The sequence below is a fragment of the Chaetodon auriga genome, chromosome 5 (assembly GCF_051107435.1).
Source record: "Chaetodon auriga isolate fChaAug3 chromosome 5, fChaAug3.hap1, whole genome shotgun sequence".
Classification (NCBI taxonomy): Eukaryota; Metazoa; Chordata; class Actinopteri; order Chaetodontiformes; family Chaetodontidae; genus Chaetodon; species Chaetodon auriga.
This window is the reverse complement of record NC_135078.1, coordinates 1,920,758-1,940,514: the sequence shown is the minus strand read 5'-3', so window position 1 is coordinate 1,940,514 and position 19,757 is coordinate 1,920,758. Positions and strand designations below refer to the sequence as shown.

The following is a 19,757-nucleotide window of genomic DNA, read 5'->3' as shown; positions in this document are numbered from 1 at the left end:
TTTCCATTCGAATCCTCAAATTAAAAATGAAATAAAAAATCAGATTTCTTTATTGTATTTCTATAATTTCATCAATGCAACGAAACATAATACATTAATATTGTAATAGAAGTTAAACTTAAAGCACCATCGTACAGCAGAGTAGTCACGTGGTGCGTCATTCTCTCCAGGATGCGCTGCAGGGAAATTAAACATTTAATCATGAATGCTCATTATGTATTTGTAGCCTATTTAGTCATTTTGATAGTAGGCTAATGTAGCTAATATAGACACTTACAGCATGTGTTGCCACCATTATAAGGCTTATATAAGGCTCTTAATTTTTTTACGGCTCCAGGCAGATTTGTTTTTTGTTTTTTTGGTCCAATATGGCTCTTTCAACATTTTGGGTTGCCGACCCCTGGTCTAGACTGTAACGGAAGATTTTGTAGCTTATTTTAGAGCTCATGTTGAAATTTATAATGACACAGTCTGAGAAGGTTTTGTTTTTTTTTTTTTCCTAAATGTGTGACTTTTTTGTAAATGTTTTTCTTGTACATTTGAGAAGGGGGTTTCTTGTGAATTTTTTAAATGGATTTACCACTTTAATCTCAGGGGACATCACATTTTTCTCTTGTAAATCTCACATAGAATGCCCACACACAAACAATACAGACACGAACAACAACACTCAGCTTTTAATGGATGTACGACTTTAATCTTGCGGACATCCATAGTTTTGTTTGTTTGTTTGTTTTTGGTAAATTGTGTTTTTGAGAATTTCCAAGTTTTTTTTTTTTTTTTTTTTTTCTCAGAATAGTACTCATAGCTTGGTTCAGTGTTGGTGTTGGTGTTGGTTCAGCTTGATCAGTGTTTTCCAAAACCCAGTGTGACATTCTCAAATATTCTGACTTGAAATCATCACTCAACTGTGAAAAGTTAGAGTTAGTTAGAGATTATTCTAGTAACGTACATGTAATCTATTCATTGTTGCAGCTCTTTTATTCCATAGATGTGTAAAACTATTTCTAATGGTTCATTGCACTTCTACATAAACACTTATATCATTTAACTTATCTTTACAGTAATGTTTCTTCTGGAGGAAAAAGAAAGTGCACTGAACTTAAGCAACCAACTTATTAATCAACTATTTTTGTGATGCACATAGCAATGGCTCAGCAATTGAATGACCTTTTCGATATGTACATTTCTAATCTAATTTTTGTTTCTATTCCCAAGATGACTGCAAACCGGAAGATGACCTTGAGGGTCATTCTAACAGAGGCAAATATAAGAAAAGTCATCCTAAATACAAGGCCCTCTACAGTGGAAGATTTGATAAGCAAGCTTAAAGAGTCACTGGGACTTCAATACAACTTCAGTCTCCAATACCAAGACCCCGAATTCAATAATGAACTATGTAATCTGACAGATACTGAAGAACTTCCAGAAAGTTAAAGTCTTGCCTGTCCTTGAGCTGGTACCTGTCCCACCTGATGAAGTCTTCAGTGACACAACAAGTACAGGAGATACAGAGATACTCTCACACTCATCTCATGAGCGACAGGAACAGTGGCCAGAATTTTTTGACATCCCAACATTTTCTGTTGATGTACAGTATAGACTTAGGCAAGCAGATCTGCTGTTTATGAGTGAGGGAACACACCTTAAAGTATCAAAAGAACTAAAACATGAGATACTTGAGAGATTGGCAGAGAGCATGTATAGCTACACAGCATACCCAACTGCTGCTCAGTTCGAAAGTGTTGCAGCAGCACTGGTAAGCAAACACCCTTGTCTCCAGGAACGAGGCTCAACCACTCGCTGTTGTGGTTGGAAAAATAGTCTAAAGCATAAAATGGCTGATTATAGAACAAAGCGCAGGCAATCAGGATGCCTTGATGTTACAGTAAATGCCGGTAAGCGGGGAAGGCATTCAGCAGAAGGACAACCAGCTAACAAGTGCATCAAAAAGGCAAAGAAAGGTGAAATCAACTACTTGCCCAACTTTCCGGATGGATTTGATCAGGCAGCCCTGGAGGGGGCCTGCAAAGACTTAGTTGATGAAATGCAGAAGAGAACACCAAATGGACCTCTTGTGAAACAGAAGATGGATCAGACGTTTGCTCTGAGAAGAAAAGAGGTAGTGGAGTCGGAACCCGCCATAAACATGATGGTGAAACGCTGGTCTGCCCTCTTCACTGAAGATCAGGTATGTTCATGAAAGAGAAGGTAACTAATGGCTATCTTTCTATTATATAATGCATCTAGATATAATTAGGTATATTTCTCTTGTCGTCTTTAAGGAAAACATTGATATTTTTAATTTGGGGCATGCTGTTTACACATTTAAACATCAACATTTCAAATCATACAAATAGGACATCTCTACTTTGCAGATGGCTTGCCTTGTATAGCTCAGTTGATCTAGGTTCTTAGGTTGTTTGTTTTTTTTTTTGCTCTCTGTATTTTTCAGGTGTTCATGGAGTTCAGCAGGATTGTGGGCAAGAACCTCAAGCAGGAATTCTATGAGAGCATCGATCGGCACAGTCCTCGTCTCCTTGAGTTATTTCGTTCCAAGAGAGGGAATGTTGGACAGTTGTTGACACAGATTTCACAACAGACCAATGTGGGTACATACACATTATGTGCTTGGCATTGTTCTTTATAGGTTTTGTAAAAACATCATAATGCCACTCTATTAGTTGCGTAATTCAGTTTCTTATAGATCATTAGCTTTCTCATAGATCATTATTTGTTTTTCATTTTAGCTATCTAACTTGTTATTCTGTTTAATTCCCAAAAGACTACAGAGCCAACTGATCCGGACACAGGTGCTCAGAGTCCTCCAATCATCCTGGGGGACAAACCCACAAACTTCTTCAAAGCAGGCTTTGTAAATAAGCTCTTGCTGTCTTTTAATTTTCACCATGACACTCTTACAGTATATTGATCAAAGTTTTTTTTTTTTTTTTTTTTTTTTCAAATGAGAAGTCTAATGTAATGATTGTGCTCTTCTGTTATTCTTTATCAAGGAATCTGATGATGATGATTCTTTCCGTGACCTTCACATCGGGATACTTCTCATTGAGTGTGAAGGTACTGTGCTCACATCCTCCCAGCAGTTCAGTCCGGCCTTGCTGAAATTTCTTGTACATTTGAGCAGAGGTTTCTTGTGAATTCTGTTTGTTTTTTTTTTTTTTTAATGGATTTACCACTATAATCTCAGGGCACATCCATGTTTTTTCTTGTAAATTTGTGATGCATTCAACACCCCCACACACAACCAACACCAACAACCCCAACAACAACAACCACACAAACAGCACAGACAGACAACACCCACACAGACACATTCAACAACCACACACATAATTGTTTCAATGATTTGAAATTACCTTTTTCAGATTAATCATTTTAGGTTGGATGTGTTGATGTTGACCCGATGATAAGTTTGTAATAATAAGATTGGCTGTGTTTTGCCTTTTTCCTTAAAAATAAAATGCATTGGAGCATTTAAAGATGTTTGGTTTTTTTTTCCATCCAATTTAATTGAAACAATGTTTTCTACAATATTTTTTTTTTTAAAAGAAAAGGTAATTTAATTAGAGGAAAATACAGTAATTGTAATAAATAATAAGTAGCAATAACAAGTAATAATAGCTCGTTATATTTAATAATTTTGAGTACACATTACTAACAAATATAATACTAAACTTCAGGTTCTATGTTAATACAACTCAACATGTTAGTAAAACTCAACATATTTAGTTTCAGCTTGTGTAAAAACTAAAGTGGTATAGGGCAACGGGTTTCCATGCGATTTGCGAGTAAAGTCAACTAATTCGGGTTAAGAGTGCAGGCTGAACACAGGTCAGCAGCAGCAGCAGCAGCAGCAGCAGCAGTAGCAGTCACAGCCCAGCTACCAGGCTGAACACAGGCCTACCAACAGGCTCACCTACAGCAGAAGCAAAGATTTTAAGGTGAGGTGTTTCATCAGCAATTTGACACATAGTGCCTTAAGATGCCACCAAGAAAAGCAGAGGTAAAACAGGATGAGGAGTATGTGTCTCTTACACAGGTATCTAACCTTCTGCAACAGCAGAAAGAGATGTTCACTACACTTTTACACCAACAACGGGACAACTTTGAAGGTTTTGTTAAAATCATTATTGACTCAACTAACACCAGGCTGGAGGCTCTGACAAGGGAAATACAGGAGATAAAAACAAGCCTGCAATTTACACAGAAGAAAGTGGATGATATAAAACCTGATCATGCTAAACAAGCTGAACGCTGCAATTCAATGCAGTCTGATCTATTTAAGGTGTGTGACAGTCTGCTGGCTGTCACTGACAAGATGGAGTATCTGGAGGGTCAGTCCAGGAGGAGCAACCTGGTCTTTGACGGGATTGTGGAGTCACCAGGAGTGACCTGGGCTGACACGGAAGAAAAAATAAAGAGGGTTCTAGCCGAAAAATTACAGATACAGGGGGAGATTGAGGTGGAGAGGGCCCACCACACAGGGAAACCTGGAGGTGACAGACCGAGGCCCATTGTGATAAAATTCATGAGGTACAAGGACAGAACAGCCATTTTACAACTCACCAAGAATCTCAAAGGATCAAAACTCTACATAAACGAGGACTTTACAGATGCTGTCAGAAGAAAAAGAAAAGAACTGATGCCTGATCTGAGAGCTGCAAGAGAAAGGGGGGACATCGCTTATTTGCGACATGATAAACTTATCATACATCCCTGCAGTAGTACACTAAAATAGCCAATATTCATGTAATCACCAGCCAGGTATGCTAAATCACAAACCTCCATATGACAGCAAACTCAAATCTCACACATATTAGTCCTTTATCACAGAATTTTTGCTGGGTATAATGGTCTGGAGCTAAACACTTCAATTCACCGAACACCATTCACAGGATTTAGAAAATGACATTGATCCAGAAAATAACTTTTTCCTTAACATCAATGACAATTGCTTCTATGAACAGTTTAATAGTACTATTAAGACAGAAAACAAAATATCAATTATTCATTTCAACAGCAGAAGCCTTTATGCCAACTTCCATAACATCAAATATTACCTTAGTCGTTCACTCAGCAGTTTAGTATAATCGCAGTATCAGAAACATGGATCAACAGTGAGAAAGGTTCGGATTTTGAACTAGAAGGATATGAAATGGTTTGTGTGAACAGAGAGAACAAGAATGGTGGTGGTGTGGCTTTGTTCATTGACAACAAGTTTGACCTTAAGGTGGTGGAAAAAATGTCCACAACTGTGAACAATCTACTTGAATGTGTCACAACAGAGATAATTATGGAGAAAAATAAAAATATCATTGTGAGTTGTATATATAGAATGCCTGGTTCTAATATAGAAACATTTAAGGACTGGATGGAGGAAGAATTTACAGCCACAACCCAAAAAATCACATTTATCTGTGGTGACTTCAACATTGATCTGCTAAATCCAAATAAGCACAAAATGACAGAAGAATTCATCAATACTTTATATAGTCTCAGCTTATATCCCAAAATCACCAGACCCAGCCAGATTACTTCCCACTGTGCAACATTAATCGACAGCATATTCACAAATGACTTAGATAAGGAGACATTGAGCAGATTATTAATAAATGACATTAGTGACCACCTTCCAGTTTTTACAGTGTATGACAGCAAGTACCAAAAAGACAAACAGCAAAAGAAATTGCAATACAAACGGGTTAGAACAAAGGAGTCCATGAAGACATTGAAAAATGATTTGCTAGAACGTAACTGGGAATCAATACACAGAGAAAAAGACATTGATCAAGCACATGATGATTTTTTAAGAATATTTAAATTATTATATGATAAAAACTGTCCATTTAAAAGTCAAAACAGAAAACAAAAATGTAAAGACAATCGGTGGATCACAAAAGGATTGCAAAATGCCTGTAAAAAGAAACATACACTATATCGGGAATTTATAAAACACAAAACTAAAGAAGCAGAAAATAAATAGAAGAAATACAAAAATAAGTTAACTAACATTATGAGGATATGTAAGAAGGAACACTATCATAAAATATTAGAGTATAATAAAAAGAATATTAAAGGCATATGGAAGTTATTGAATAATATCATTAGAAATGGCTCTGGACAGGTTCAGTATCCCCAGTATTTTATTGAAAACAACAAAAGTGTCTATAATATGAATGATGTGGTCAATAGGTTTAATAGATTTTTTGTAAATGTTGGACCAAATTTAGAGAAAAAAAAATCCCTGTTCCAGATACATCTGAAAACAGAGATGATAATTTTATAGAAAGGAACACTAGCTCAATGTTTCTCAAAGCAGTGGAAGAAAAAGAAATTATAGATGTTGTTATTGAATGTAAGAACAAAACATCTATTGATTGTGATGGAATAGATATGAAAATAGTAAAAGAGGTGATCAATGAGATTTCCAAACCACTAACTCACATCTTTAACTTATCTTTCCAAACCGGGCAATTTCCAAACAGAATGAAAATAGCAAAAGTCATCCCACTGTATAAGACTGGAGACAAACACCACTTCACAAATTACAGGCCTGTTTCTCTTCTCCCACAGTTCAAAAATTCGGGAAAAACTTTGGTCAGGTGGTGATCTTCTTGCCTGTTTTTAGTAGGGTTTTTTTTTAGGTTTTTTAGGAGGCTACCCCAGGTGAACACGGGGAGAACATGCAAACTCCACACAGAAAGGCCCCTTTCCTTTAGCAGCAGGCACTGAAAGCATGGTGGAGGACACGCCCCCAGTGCCCACAGCAGGAACTGAACCTGGGACCTTGTAGCTGTGAGGCGACAGTGTTACCACCGTTTCATCGTGCCACCAAACTACACCAAAGTACTATTGTAACCTGACTTATTACAACCCAACATTGATTTAAGGGAAGAGGTGACCCAATAATATCACAATATTTCTCTGTCTCCTGTCACTCACCTGGCAGAAAATGAGCATGTTCCAGATTTTGCAGCCTTTTCTGTAGGCAGTCAGCTTTTTGTCTATTTCCTCTGGGTGAGGGAGAGTCAGAAAGAGAGAGAGAGAGACAGAGATAGGTGTAATTTTTCCCACTCAGCTGTAATGGTGGGACACATAAATTGTCTGTCCCTTAAGACACTCAAATATAAAACCAATGAGATCTCTACGCTCCAGCCAGCTGAAACTTCCACCCTCATCTTTTTCACATTTACACTGGGACAGTAATTTTCATTTGAGAGCTAATGTTTACAAAAACACACATCACACTCACCAAGTATGTCATCAAACGTGGCATGCTCATGGTCCTTTAAATGGAAGATTAAAACAGAATTATTTTGTTAAAAATAACAAAACTGAACAACACTCTGACTTTGCAGACAGAAATGAAGTTCATTTACAGCCATTAATGGCATCAGATTTCATTTAGTGCTAATTTTACCCTGTCACAATTATGGTTCATTAGACTTTGAAGAGTTACTTACAGCAGATTAAATGTAAACTTAAATTCGTCAATCAACATTACATCTCTAGTCTTGAGGACAGCGGTTCCCTACCTCGAGATTCCCTTTATATTTTGATCTGAACAGACAAATGCCAGGGTGCACTGCATAACTGACAGTGCTCTTCTTTCCTCACTTCAGAAAAATGAACCCCATGGACATGACAGAATGAATCCAGCACTGACTGGGCTGTTGCTGGTTATTCTTACATTTTATGAAATTTCACCTAAACTATTTGGTGACATTGGTTTCTGATTCATTTTCTGGTAAAAAATAGTCAACACTGAAGCATGCCATATCATTCAAACTGTCGTCATTTGATGGCTGGTATAACACATAAAACATGTGGATGGTTAGCACAAGTTACATTAAATATAATTGTGAAAACTATGTTAATAAGATGAACTGTACTCTGGTAGTCGGAGGCTAGTTTCCAGCTCAACAACTTCCCTTCTTGAGTTATATTTCTTTATAAAGGTTGTGGCTACATCACTTGTGGACTAGCTATTGTCATGTTCAACAGCTTATTTCAGGCTCAAACTATTTGTCTCCACTTTATCCTGCCAGTATTTTCAATTGAGAAGAAATATTTTTTTTAACTCTTTCCTCTATGCAGCCACTCAATGTCAAGTTATGTTAGAAACATGGCTCCAAGAATGATACTGTTGACCACTTGTTTGATTTGTCAGGACAAGCAATCATCATGAGGTATGCAAACATCCATAAAGTCTTTGCGGGTGATGAGTTAACAACTATCTGCAGAAAAATATGAAAAAACACTTGCACAAGTCTATTTAGTTTTCAATTTATCTTTATTCTACATTGATGTGACAACATTTTGATCAATAATGTCTTTTGGCTTGTCAAACTAAAGTGCAACATGCATTGATTTGGTCATGCATCATTGTATCATTTGATGCATGCCAACTGATGTCCATAGCCTTGCATTGTAGCATACAGGCAGGAAACTGCTGATTTCTGGAGAGTAAATGCACATCACTGGTGGGAAATAAGGCAAATTAAAGGGGGTGCACTTAGAAGGAAGAGAGGTTATCAGACCTCTGTAGTCTGCTCCTCATCTCTACTTGAATCTAGCGGCTAAATACTTTATTAGCTGCTACCATTTTAAAATACCCTCTCTCCAAATCACCAATCGAATTGCTGTCAAATGGTTTTATGGGTAATTTAGGAACCAGGTTTTGACAAAGAATATGTGGGATAATAAACATGATATCTTTGGTTCTGCCACATCATTTTTGTCTCCTTCCCACTTTTAATTGTGAGTATGATAAAGTTGTGGGAGCAAAATGCTAAATTGGTGGAGAACACTTTAAAATATCCTGACAGCTATTGAATGGATTGGTGTGAAATATGGTACAAACATTCATGCATCCAAAAGTATGAATTCCAGCAGTGTTAGTGATCAATTGAATTAATCTATCACCACCAACAATTTTCAAACACAGAGCATGACAGTGTATCTCAAAAACCTATCAAATTATTAGCTTCAGCTATACTTCCAAGCTGAAGTTGACGAGTACAGTTTAGACTTATTTAAGTTTAATCAATTAGAATTAGACACAGCTAAGTCTGGCAGTTTGAGTCTGAAGTGAATTGGACACTGTATAGGTAACAACTTTGCATTGCCTCTGGCACCACAAAGAGGCCAGGCTGGTTCCTCGTGGTAAGGATGTAAAGCACTGTTGAATCATAATTTTTCACAGATGAAAAAAAAAAGTTGTTTCTTCACAACTAATGAAAGACTTAAAAATAAATATAGCACTAAGGGCCTTAAACCTAAACACATTGGTAGTGTGAAGAGAGTGTCAATGACTGCCACTCACATAAAGAATGGGAATGATGGAGGGGTCATCCCTTCGAATGATGTTGGGAACATATTCAGCCTTTGGGACCTTGGAGGATATCAGCTGTGGTAAACAAGAAACATGCACCGAAAACTCAATATGACTACATCAATTTGAGGAATGTGATAGATATATTTTGTTCAACTTCAGAGTCAATCTGAAAGGCGACTGTCTGGATCCTCACCATGATTTTAGGTGGAATAAAATCCTGTCCATCACATGCCACTCTCTCCAGATCTCTCTTTTCCTCCCAGTCAGCATCCTCATCCAGCCCTTCATCTAGTATCCCTGAGGAGGTCTGAAGCTCGCCACCTGTTTCACACACAAACAAAGAGCGAGATGAAAGGATAACAAACAAACAAGATTAGAGAGGAGGGTGCTCCATTTAAAAGCAATGCACCTGTTATTTTATTTTTCCAGCACAGTGGGGAGGAATGGAGGAGTTAAAATCAAACAGCAGATGGCAGAAAATGGCACAATAAACTCTCTTTATGTGCCCAGCCAGATACAGACTTCTACAATACCCAGAGATGGGCAGATGGACAGCAGGTTGAAAGATGAGGATGACTGTGTGGATGGAAGAGAGCAGCTGAGTACAGATACACATTGTATGCATGGAGATGCAGGCAACCCACACTGTAAACAGATAAACTGTAGACACACAGAGGCATCAAAAACTACAATGAGAAAGATGGTGTGTGTAGAGTAGAGTACAGTGTGTCTGTGTTTATGTGGATATGAGTGTACATGCATGTGAGTTTGTTTTGTCTGTCTGTAGCTTTGATGTGTCTATGAGTGCACTAATATGCTGTGTGTCTGTGTGCTTTCAAGAGTGTGCTTTCACTATGTAAAATAGTATGCATGTGTTTTGTGCACATTTCTCAGTACAAGTTGCTGCATTCTGTGTGGATAGGTAAATATGCAATGTCTCAAGAGTCACATGTGATATGTTTGAGTTTTACATCCCTGTATAAACTTGCATGTATGCATGCATGTGTGTGCTATCTAGAGCAAGTGTCTGTATTGTTCTTCATGTGCGCAAGTGAAAAATAGAGAATCAACTCACAGTCTCTGGAGTCATGCAGTGAATCAGGCTTGATGGGGGTTGGGTCACTCCATGAGCGGCAGAAACTCTTGACTCTGCGGTCAGCGAAGGCTGATGGAGCAAGGGGGGTAAATAGTCACACACAACACACTCTTCAAAGGATCATCAACAGAGGGTTCTGTCATGTTAACCCAGTGTGTTTACAGAGAACACACACTAAACTTTATTGATTTTCATTGAAATGGTATACTGATATTGCTGTATTATTTTTCCATCATTCTGTTGTCCAAATTATTGATTTCAGAAAAAATATTAATCAAAATTAAACAAAAATTCTTAAAACTCAATATCAGATCAGATTTTTGTTGGCCTCTAATAGTTTCATTTCCCACCTTGTTGCAGTAAGACTGTTTGATCTGGCCCATGAGGCAATTTATAAAACCAAAAAGCAATTACGTTTTTTCAGCAATAAAGAAAATGACATAAAATAGTTGACTAACATGCTCTGAACACAACATGCACATATCAGTTGATATCACATATCAGCACATCATGGCGACTGTCAAAAAAACAAGTAAATTCAGGGTGTTGGGCCCTCAAGAGAAATGAACAAACTTTTTTTTTTTTGGGACGTGCTTGCAGTAATGGAAAACTCCAATCTCAAGCATTATTACAGCTTGAAACATGCTACATTGGATGAGTTGCAAGGACAAATGTGCTTGGATAAAGTTAATGCTCTTCGGTGGAGTGGAGCAAAACAATTTCATCTCGTAAGTGACTTGTTCTCGCAAATAACCGCATTACTGTTGTTCCTCACACTGATAATGAAATCAAGTTTGGAAATGTCTGGTCTCGACATATTTAGAAACTTAATCATATCTAAGCAAACTCATTGAAGCAGAAGCAAATATCCAAATGTCAGTATCTGTTGGGATCTTGCAGATTTGTCAAATCCTCGTGTTTCCTCTTTCCCTTTCCCCATTGTAGATGTTATCTTTTTGTTTCCCCTGTCTGTCTAGCTGGGTGTGTCTCTACACCTGGCCAGCTCCACCTTCCCCGGAGAGCACCTAATGCGCATGTCGCTGATTAGGCACAGGTTAAAAGGGGAGAGCTCTCTCTTCTATCTGTTGCCAGATTGTTCCAGACTCCTTCCTCCCAAGCCCTGACTCCTGGCATGATTGTGTGTTTCATTAGTGTGAGTACGAAATCTCTTTCTCCTCTGCTCGTGAGTGTGCTAATGTTCCTCTTATGTACTACCACTCAAGGTGTGTTTTTCTGTTTCAGTTGCCTGCCTGCCGCATCCGCGTGTGCCTTGCCTCAGACCCATCGCAACGGAGCTCCATTTTTCCTTTCTCCACTCTGTTAGAGTGCGCCTTTTGTTCTACAATTATTATTGTGAATAAGTTGTGTTCTTTTTTATAACCTTCTCTCTGGTCTGCATCTTTGGGTCCAATCTAAAACACAGGGTGAAAACCATAACAGTATCCTTGCTAGGTCTACACAATGTTGTGATGTTAACCACGTAACTTCATCTGTCTTGGCTGTTGCACTGTGATAACAAATACATTTGAGTAAAGTAATCAACAGTAGGCTGTCTGCCTGTGTTAAATAGGGATGGATGGTTATGCAACGAAATGTAATGCATGCCCCTATGTGCATGCCCCACTCTTGAACAAAATAAATGTTTCTATGATTTTAAACTAAAATAACACTGGCCCCTCCTTGGCCCCCCTAGTAGAATTTTGTCTGGAACCGCCACTGAGTGTAATGCAATCCAGTTTTGTGAGCTAACAGCTAACAAACTGAAACCTCATTCAGAAAGAGAATTTGTGAAGGAGTGCCTTGTTGCTGCTGTGGAACTGCTGGTAAAATTGTTCAAAAGTGTCTGATTGTCTTGAAAAAATTATGGAGATGAAAGAAAACCTGTTGTAGAAACTCAGTGACAGCAAGTGTCTTTGTGATTTGGTCTTCATGGTGGACATTACCAAGTACCTCTCAGAGAAGAACCTCAAGCTCCAGCCAGTTTCTCAGCTCTCTGTTTTCAAATGTGAAATCAATTAAAGCAAAATTAAAACTGTGGCAAGTACAATGGCAAGTGCAACTGGAAAGAATGTTGCATTTGGCAAGAACAAAAGTCTGCTATGACATCTGAATATGCTGGTGATTGCAAAAACTCCTTCAGGCATTTGGTGAGAGGTTTCAGGACATGAACATCAACATATTTGCCATTTAATGTGGAATCAACTGATGTGCCTGACAACCTACACAAAAAGACACTGAGCTGCAAAGCAACAACCTACTACTGTAAGGGGTTCTTTTCAAAACTGACTCTTGTAAAGACTCTGTTCTGCTCAAGACTGACTGACCCGAACCTAGAAATCTAGCTTGCAAGTACCATCATCATTACTACCACCTAACATCAGATGTTTTGCCAAAGAGAAGCAGTTCCAGCCATTACATTAGAGATTAGTGGTTCAAAGCAGAAAATTAGCACAATTACAAATCTGGAACCAGCAGATGTTTGGGATTTTTGTTTGGAAAATGACTTAATTAGAAATTAGAAAATCGAGAGAAAATTCACCTTGCCTTTATTTATTATGATATATACAGTGGTGCGAAATGTTTCAGATTATCAAACAAATTTAAATATTAGACAAAGATAACACAAGTAAACCCAAATGTAGTTTTTAAATGAAGGTGTTTATTATTGGGGGGGGGGGGGGGGGGATCCAAAACTACATGGCCCTATGTGAAAAAAAGTGATTGCCCCCTAAACCTAATAACTGGTTGAGCCACCCTTAGCAGCGACAACTGCAATAAAGTGTTTGCGATAACTGGCAATGACTCTTTTACGGTGCTGTGAAGGAATTTTGGCCCACTCGTCTTTGCAAAATTGTTGTAATTCAGCCACATTGGAAGGTTTGCGAGCATGAACTGCCTTTTTAAGGTCATGCCACATCATCTCAATTGGATTCAGGTCAGGACTTTGACTAGGCCACTCCAAAGTCTTCATTAGGGATACTGATCTGATATTGGTATCAGTATCGGCCCCGATATTGAAGAAAATTCTAGATCAGGTACCTGTGACAATGGGCCCGATACATAGGGGCCGATCTATTCAGTCTAATGCTATGCTATAGGCGCTGTGAGTGGCGTCATGCGCAAGCAACATGCAGTGCTGAAGCGTATTTTTTCAAACTACCTCAGCCTACAAACTCGGCGGCTACTAGCAAAACCTGTGTAGTAAATGTTCCGAGAGGCAGTGGTCAACTTATAACACAACCAACTTAATCAAGCACCTACAGAGATTTCTCGGCAGGCAGTACACTGAGTTTGTCGAACTGAATAAACAAAAAGGATGACGCAGCTAACTTTGAAGGAGGTGAAGGAAAGAGGTGGAAAGTTTCCACCTAATAGTGTGCAGGCAACAAATATCACAGAGATAATGCCCCACGTCACTTTTAAGTTTAACTGCACACTGGCTGGATGAGAGTTATGTGCCACACAACACATTGCTAAATGCTACAAACTTCCGTGGGTCACACACCAGCGACGCAATCGCAGCTATCCTTACTTACTAATTACTTTTATGCCAGATGTAATGGGACACACACCTTCAAAAAAAATTCAACTTTTGTCGCGTCAGTCACAGAGTATTTTCCCAAAAGTCTTATGCATCATCAAGATGTTTTCTGGCAAAACTTAGATGAGCCTTGATGTTCTTTTTGGTCAGCAGTGGTTTTCCTCTTGGACGAATGCGGGCCATTTTTGCCCAGTCTCTTTCTTATGATGGAGTGTCTAGCTTTTGAGCATCTTTTGGTCTACTTCACTTTATCAGGCAGGTCCTATTTAAGTGATGTCTTGATTGAGAACAGGTGTGGCAGTCATCAGGCCTAGGTGTGGCTAGAGAAATTGAACTCGGCTTTCCAAAGATGTGATAAACCACAGTTAATTTATGTTTTATTGTCACACTTTGATGATCTGAAAAAGGGGGCACCACCACCACACCACTGTATATGTTATCCAAATTCAGGTTATAGGAAAACCCAACCAGTAACCTGCTTGATATGATGATCCTGCCCTTTATCTTGAACAAAAAAAGAAGAAAAAAAAAATCCAGTAGGTTGCCTGCAATTTGAGGTCTGATCACTAAATTATGAACGCTACTCAGATGGTGGGGTCTGTGTTGTGGGAATGATGTTGGATTATGTAGCGGTGACCTCCGTGGTGCAGACATGGACTGCAAACAAAGGACACAAGGCAAAACTGTTTACTCTATCTACACATCAATACTGCAATTTCTGAATATCCTCACACTGGAAAGAGTTTTCCAAAAGCTCCGTTGACAGTGACATAAAACATTGTGCAAGAAAAGCCAAAACAGAAAAAGAAACATTAAAAAAAAAACACCTGTGTATGTGTGGACTTGGTGCAAGAGACCATCAACAAGGATTTTAAGGAATAAGGTTTTGATGAAATGATTCATAAACATCTAACATATAAGATTCCACAAGCACTGTTTCATGCATAAAGCAAAAAGAAATTCTGATTAACCTTGGTCATAATCGTAGACACTGTAGAGCATGACTGCATGAAAACATACTGGCATTAACACATATACATGCATACAGATAGACTGACATACTTACTCTGGACCTTCATCCTATGGCTGCCCACCATTCTAAGGTGTTTGCGGAAATTTCTACCATTTTAGGGAAGAGAAGAAGCAGACAGAGACATCAAGAATGAGGAACACAACCGTGTAACAGAGCCAGAGAACAAAAAGAATGTGTCCAACTTACAAACAAAAGGTGATTCCAAATTCTTGCCAGAGCTGTGATGACAAGATTGGTACCAAAATCAGCTCTGAGTCAACAGTAGATAGCATGCTTACATGTTAACACACATTATGCTAAAAAGTGCCTCAAAGTCTTTTGCCTCTTTTTGCCTCTCATTGTTCTAATAGTATCTTCAGACCCACTGCACAATAAAAAAAAGACCTATTTCCTCTTCCAAACAATCATGGTAGTTGAAAATCATGTATACTCTTGCTTCATTTACACTGAACAGAAATAGAAATGCAAACTTTTGTTTTTGCTCCCATTTTTCACGAGCTGAACTCAAAGGTCTAAAACATTTTTTATATACGCGCAAAAAAACCCCATTTCTCTCAAATATTGATCTCAAATCTGTCTAAATCTGTGTTAGTGAGCACTTTTACTTTGCCGAGATAACCCATCCCACCTCACAGGTGTGGCATATCAAGATGCTGATTATACAGCATGAATATTGCACAGGTGTGCCTTAGGCTGGCCACAATAAAAGGCCACTCTGAAATGTGCAGTTTTGCTTTATTGGGGGAGTTTGGGGTTCAGAAAACCAGTCAGTATCTGGTGTGACCACCATCTGCCTCACGCAGTGCAACACATCTCCTTCACATAGAGTTGATCAGGTTGTTGATTGTGGCCCGTGCAATGTTGGTCCACTCCTCTTCAATGGCTGTGCAAAGTTGCTGGATATTGACAGGAACTGGAACATGTTGTCGTATACGCTGATCCAGAGCATCCCAAACATGCTCAATGGGTGACATGTCCGGTGAGTATGCTGGCCATGCAAGAACTGGGATGTTTTCAGCTTCCAGGAATTGTGTACAGATCCTTGCAACATGGGGCCGTCCATTAGCATGAGACCCTGATGAGGACGACAAGCATGCAGATGAGCTTCCCTGAGACAGTTCCTGACAGTTTGTGCAGAAATTCTTGGGTTATGCAAACTGATTGTTGCAGCAGCTGTCCTGGTGGCTGGTCTCAGATGATCTTGGAGGTGAACGTGCTGGATGTGGAGGTCCTGGGCTGGTGTGGTTACACATGGTCTGCGGTTGTGAGGCCGGTTGGACGTACTGCGAAATGGTCTGAAACGCCTTTGGAGACGGCTTATGGTCGAGAAATGAACATTCAATTCACGGGCAACAGCTCTGGTGGACATTCCTGCAGTCAGCATGCTAGTTGCATACTCCCTCAAAACTTGCGACATCTGTGGCATTGTGCTGTGTGATAAAACTGAACATTTTAGAGTGGCCTTTTATTGTGGCCAGCCTAAGGCACACCTGTGCAATAACCATGCTGTCTAATCAGCATCTTGATATGCCACACCTGTGAGGTGGATGGATTATCTCGGCAAAGTAGAAGTGCTCACTAACACAGATTTAGACAGATTTGAGAACAATATTTGAGAGAAATGGTTTTTTGTGTGTATATAGAAAATGTTTTAGATCTTTGTGTTCAGCTCATGAAAAATGGGAGCAAGTGTTGCGTTTATATTTTTGTTCAGTGTATATTACATGAACAAAAACAAACAAACAAAAAACAATCTGGTGAATTTTTCTGCATGGATTCCACTTTTTATTTTTTCAAACTAAAATATATAAAATGCATATTCAGAATAGTGGCAAGTGTTGTTAGATAAGTACAGCACAAAGATTACTGAGCATTTATACTGCAGAAAATTAGATGCTTAGCTTTGTGACTCAAATGTAAGCTTCCTGATTAAATGTCACTGACAGGAATGCTGCACTGCCCAGCTCTGGGTGGAAGTTCTTACCGTTGCACACTAGGGTAGAGGCTTTTATACACTTACAATGAGAAAGGAGGTGATGGAATTAATTCTTTACTTTGAGTTAACAGTGTCAACTCAAAGCTTAGTAACTTACCATGACTTGCTGACTACTAGCTCTAGAATGTTCTCAGCTGGCTTGTGCTTTAGTTGGTAGATTGCCAACAACAATTAGTCGCCAACTAGCCCTGCAAGTAGTACATGTGTCACAAGCTAGTCTATATGTCACTATCACCTCTTCTTTTGCAGGGGTGCAGGGATGAACTTCAACTTGAAAGTTTTAAAAACTATAGAAAACTAATTGCTGTTATTTTTGAGTAATGCCTGATAGTCACTATGCATACTGCAAGCTAACATGTTATCATTCAAAGAGGACAGTACTATCTATCTGATAGTGAGATAGTTTTGGTACCAATCTAGTTGTACTTTCTTACTTTTTCTTTTTTTGCAACCTTCTGAAGTCACAGAAAATAACCCCAGTGATTTTATCCTGGAAGGACTGTGTCAGAAATTGGGAGGGAGGATTTCAAAAGACACCAGTGTAACCAGTTAGGGTGGATCAACCTTTTTAAAATCTGTCTCTTGCTAGTCTCCCAGCTTTAGAAGTGCAATCACACTGTTTGTTTTTAACATCAATGCAATGAAATGAGGACGACCAACCAGATGGTTTTGAACATTCTGAGATCCAGGCTCAAAAATAGAGGTGACCAAGCAGTGGCGGCTCCTATATTTGGAACACCTTACTACATCAGATAGGTGCAGCTAAGACCTTCAAAACTTTTAAATCATTGCTGAACCTTTGAATTATGAAGGCCCAACTCTCTCAATTCAAGTTGACCTTGACACCTTGACTTAATATATGATTAAGCAATAATTTTACATTTTTACTTTTCTATGTTTATTGTTCTTCTTTACTCCTATTCTGGTGTCTGTTCTGCACTTTGGTCAACTGTGGTTGTTCTGAATGTGCTATACAAATGAACTTTGACTTGACTTGAAAATATAAAGGTTCTTTTTAGTCAAAATGTAACATCAGTGATATCTGGCTACACTAACTGTCTTGACTCACAATAGTCCCGTAAACCAGGGGTCTCCAACCACTGGTCAGCGGACCGATACCAGTCCGTGGGCCATTTGGTACCATGCCAACAGACTGAACAAAAAATATTTTATTGATCATCAGAGTCTGAAAGAAGTTTTATTTGAATATCAGGTGCATCTGCCTGTGCTGCATTTAAGAGACAATATCAGCAGTCCTACTTAAAATACGGGTTTATCGCTTCAGGTGATTCTCATGCACCAAGCCCGCTCTGCGTAATATGTGGCAACAGGCTCGCAAATGAGGCAATGAATCCTTCTTGTTGAAGAGAAACAAGGGCAGAGCTCACACTAATTACAAAAACTACATTCAACATAATGGTGAATTGTATTTTTAATTATTTGTTTCTATTTGTTTCTATGCCGGTCCATCAAAATATTGCTTTACGTGAAACCGGTCCATGGCGCTAAAAAGGTTGGGAACCACTGCTGAAAACTGCAATGAGAATAGTTACATTTGTTGGAGGACCAAGACCTCTAACTGACCTTTTTCCCTTGCATTCCTTGCGGAGAGCTGTTCCAGGCCAGCAACAAAGAGTTACATTTGAACTGTTTGCAGGAAGGTGCTAATGTAGGGACACGAGATGTCTGGCCCTGGAGCTTTTCTCCCCCCCATTTCTTCAGGACAACTGAAGGGGAAAGACGCTCGACTACAAAGGGTTACCTACAACTTAAACAGTTGCCATGAAGATGCTAATGCATTCTTTATAGTTCCACATTAGATGAAGGCATTAAAACTATCTGAATGGACAATCCAGACAATCCACAGGCCTTGAGAGGCCTCAAGAATCAGAAAGTACTGACAAGTTGTAAATATAAAACGCCGCTTCTGTCTATTTTCCTCTCCAACGTTCGCTCCATGGAGAACAAAATAGATCACCTGCAGCTGGAACTAACATCGAAACGGGAGATGAGGAACTGCTGTGTAATTATTCTGACAGGGACGTGGCTAAACTCATCAATACCGGACAATGCTATTAGCATTGAGGGGCTAGTTACATTCCGTGCCGACAGGAGCTGTGTACTCAGCGGTAAATCCCGGGGTAATAACAATAATAATTACTTATAACTTTTAATTCTTTGCTTGCTGTGCTTTTAGATTATTTTTTGCATGCCTTTTACTTAAAATTTGTGGAATATGCTGGAACTTGTGAATTTCCCTTGGGGATGAATAAAGTATCTATCTATCTATCTATCTATCTATCTATCTATCTATCTATCTATCAAATGCTAAGTATGTCTCAAGCTATTGCTCACCGGACATTGAGCTTTTCACAGTACTCTCAAGACCATTCTATCTGCCCAGGGAATTTACTGTAGTTTCCATCACTGCTGTGTATGTCCGCCCCAGTGCTAACACAAAGGAGGCTATGCGTGTTCTCTACCAGTCTATCTGTGAGTTGCAATCCATTCACACTGAGGGCTTCTTCATTGCTGCTGGGGATTTTAACCAAGCCAACATGATGACAGTTCTCTCACATTTCGACCAGCATGTGGATTGTGCAACCAGGGGAGTGAACACACTAGATAAGGCCTACACAAACATCAAAGATGCATTCAGAGCAGCCCCGACCCCCACCTTGGCTCTTCAGACCATTTGTCCGTTATGCTAATTCCTGCATACAAGCCCCTGCT

General features: G+C 39.0%; 1 protein-coding gene across 3 annotated transcripts in view; it reads right to left on the bottom strand.

Annotated features, from left to right (window-relative positions):
- Nucleotides 1-19,757, bottom strand: part of nsmfb (NMDA receptor synaptonuclear signaling and neuronal migration factor b) — a 153,067-nt gene that overhangs the window by 59,560 nt on the left and 73,750 nt on the right. For all 3 annotated transcript variants that reach the window (XM_076730197.1, XM_076730198.1, XM_076730196.1), the window contains 6 exons: nt 15,062-15,114; nt 10,434-10,523; nt 9,552-9,679; nt 9,347-9,430; nt 7,274-7,307; nt 6,964-7,034 (listed from right to left, as the gene is read on the bottom strand). In XM_076730197.1, the coding sequence (XP_076586312.1) occupies nt 6,964-7,034; nt 7,274-7,307; nt 9,347-9,430; nt 9,552-9,679; nt 10,434-10,523; nt 15,062-15,114 (460 nt within the window). The remainder of the gene's footprint in view (nt 1-6,963; nt 7,035-7,273; nt 7,308-9,346; nt 9,431-9,551; nt 9,680-10,433; nt 10,524-15,061; nt 15,115-19,757) is intronic.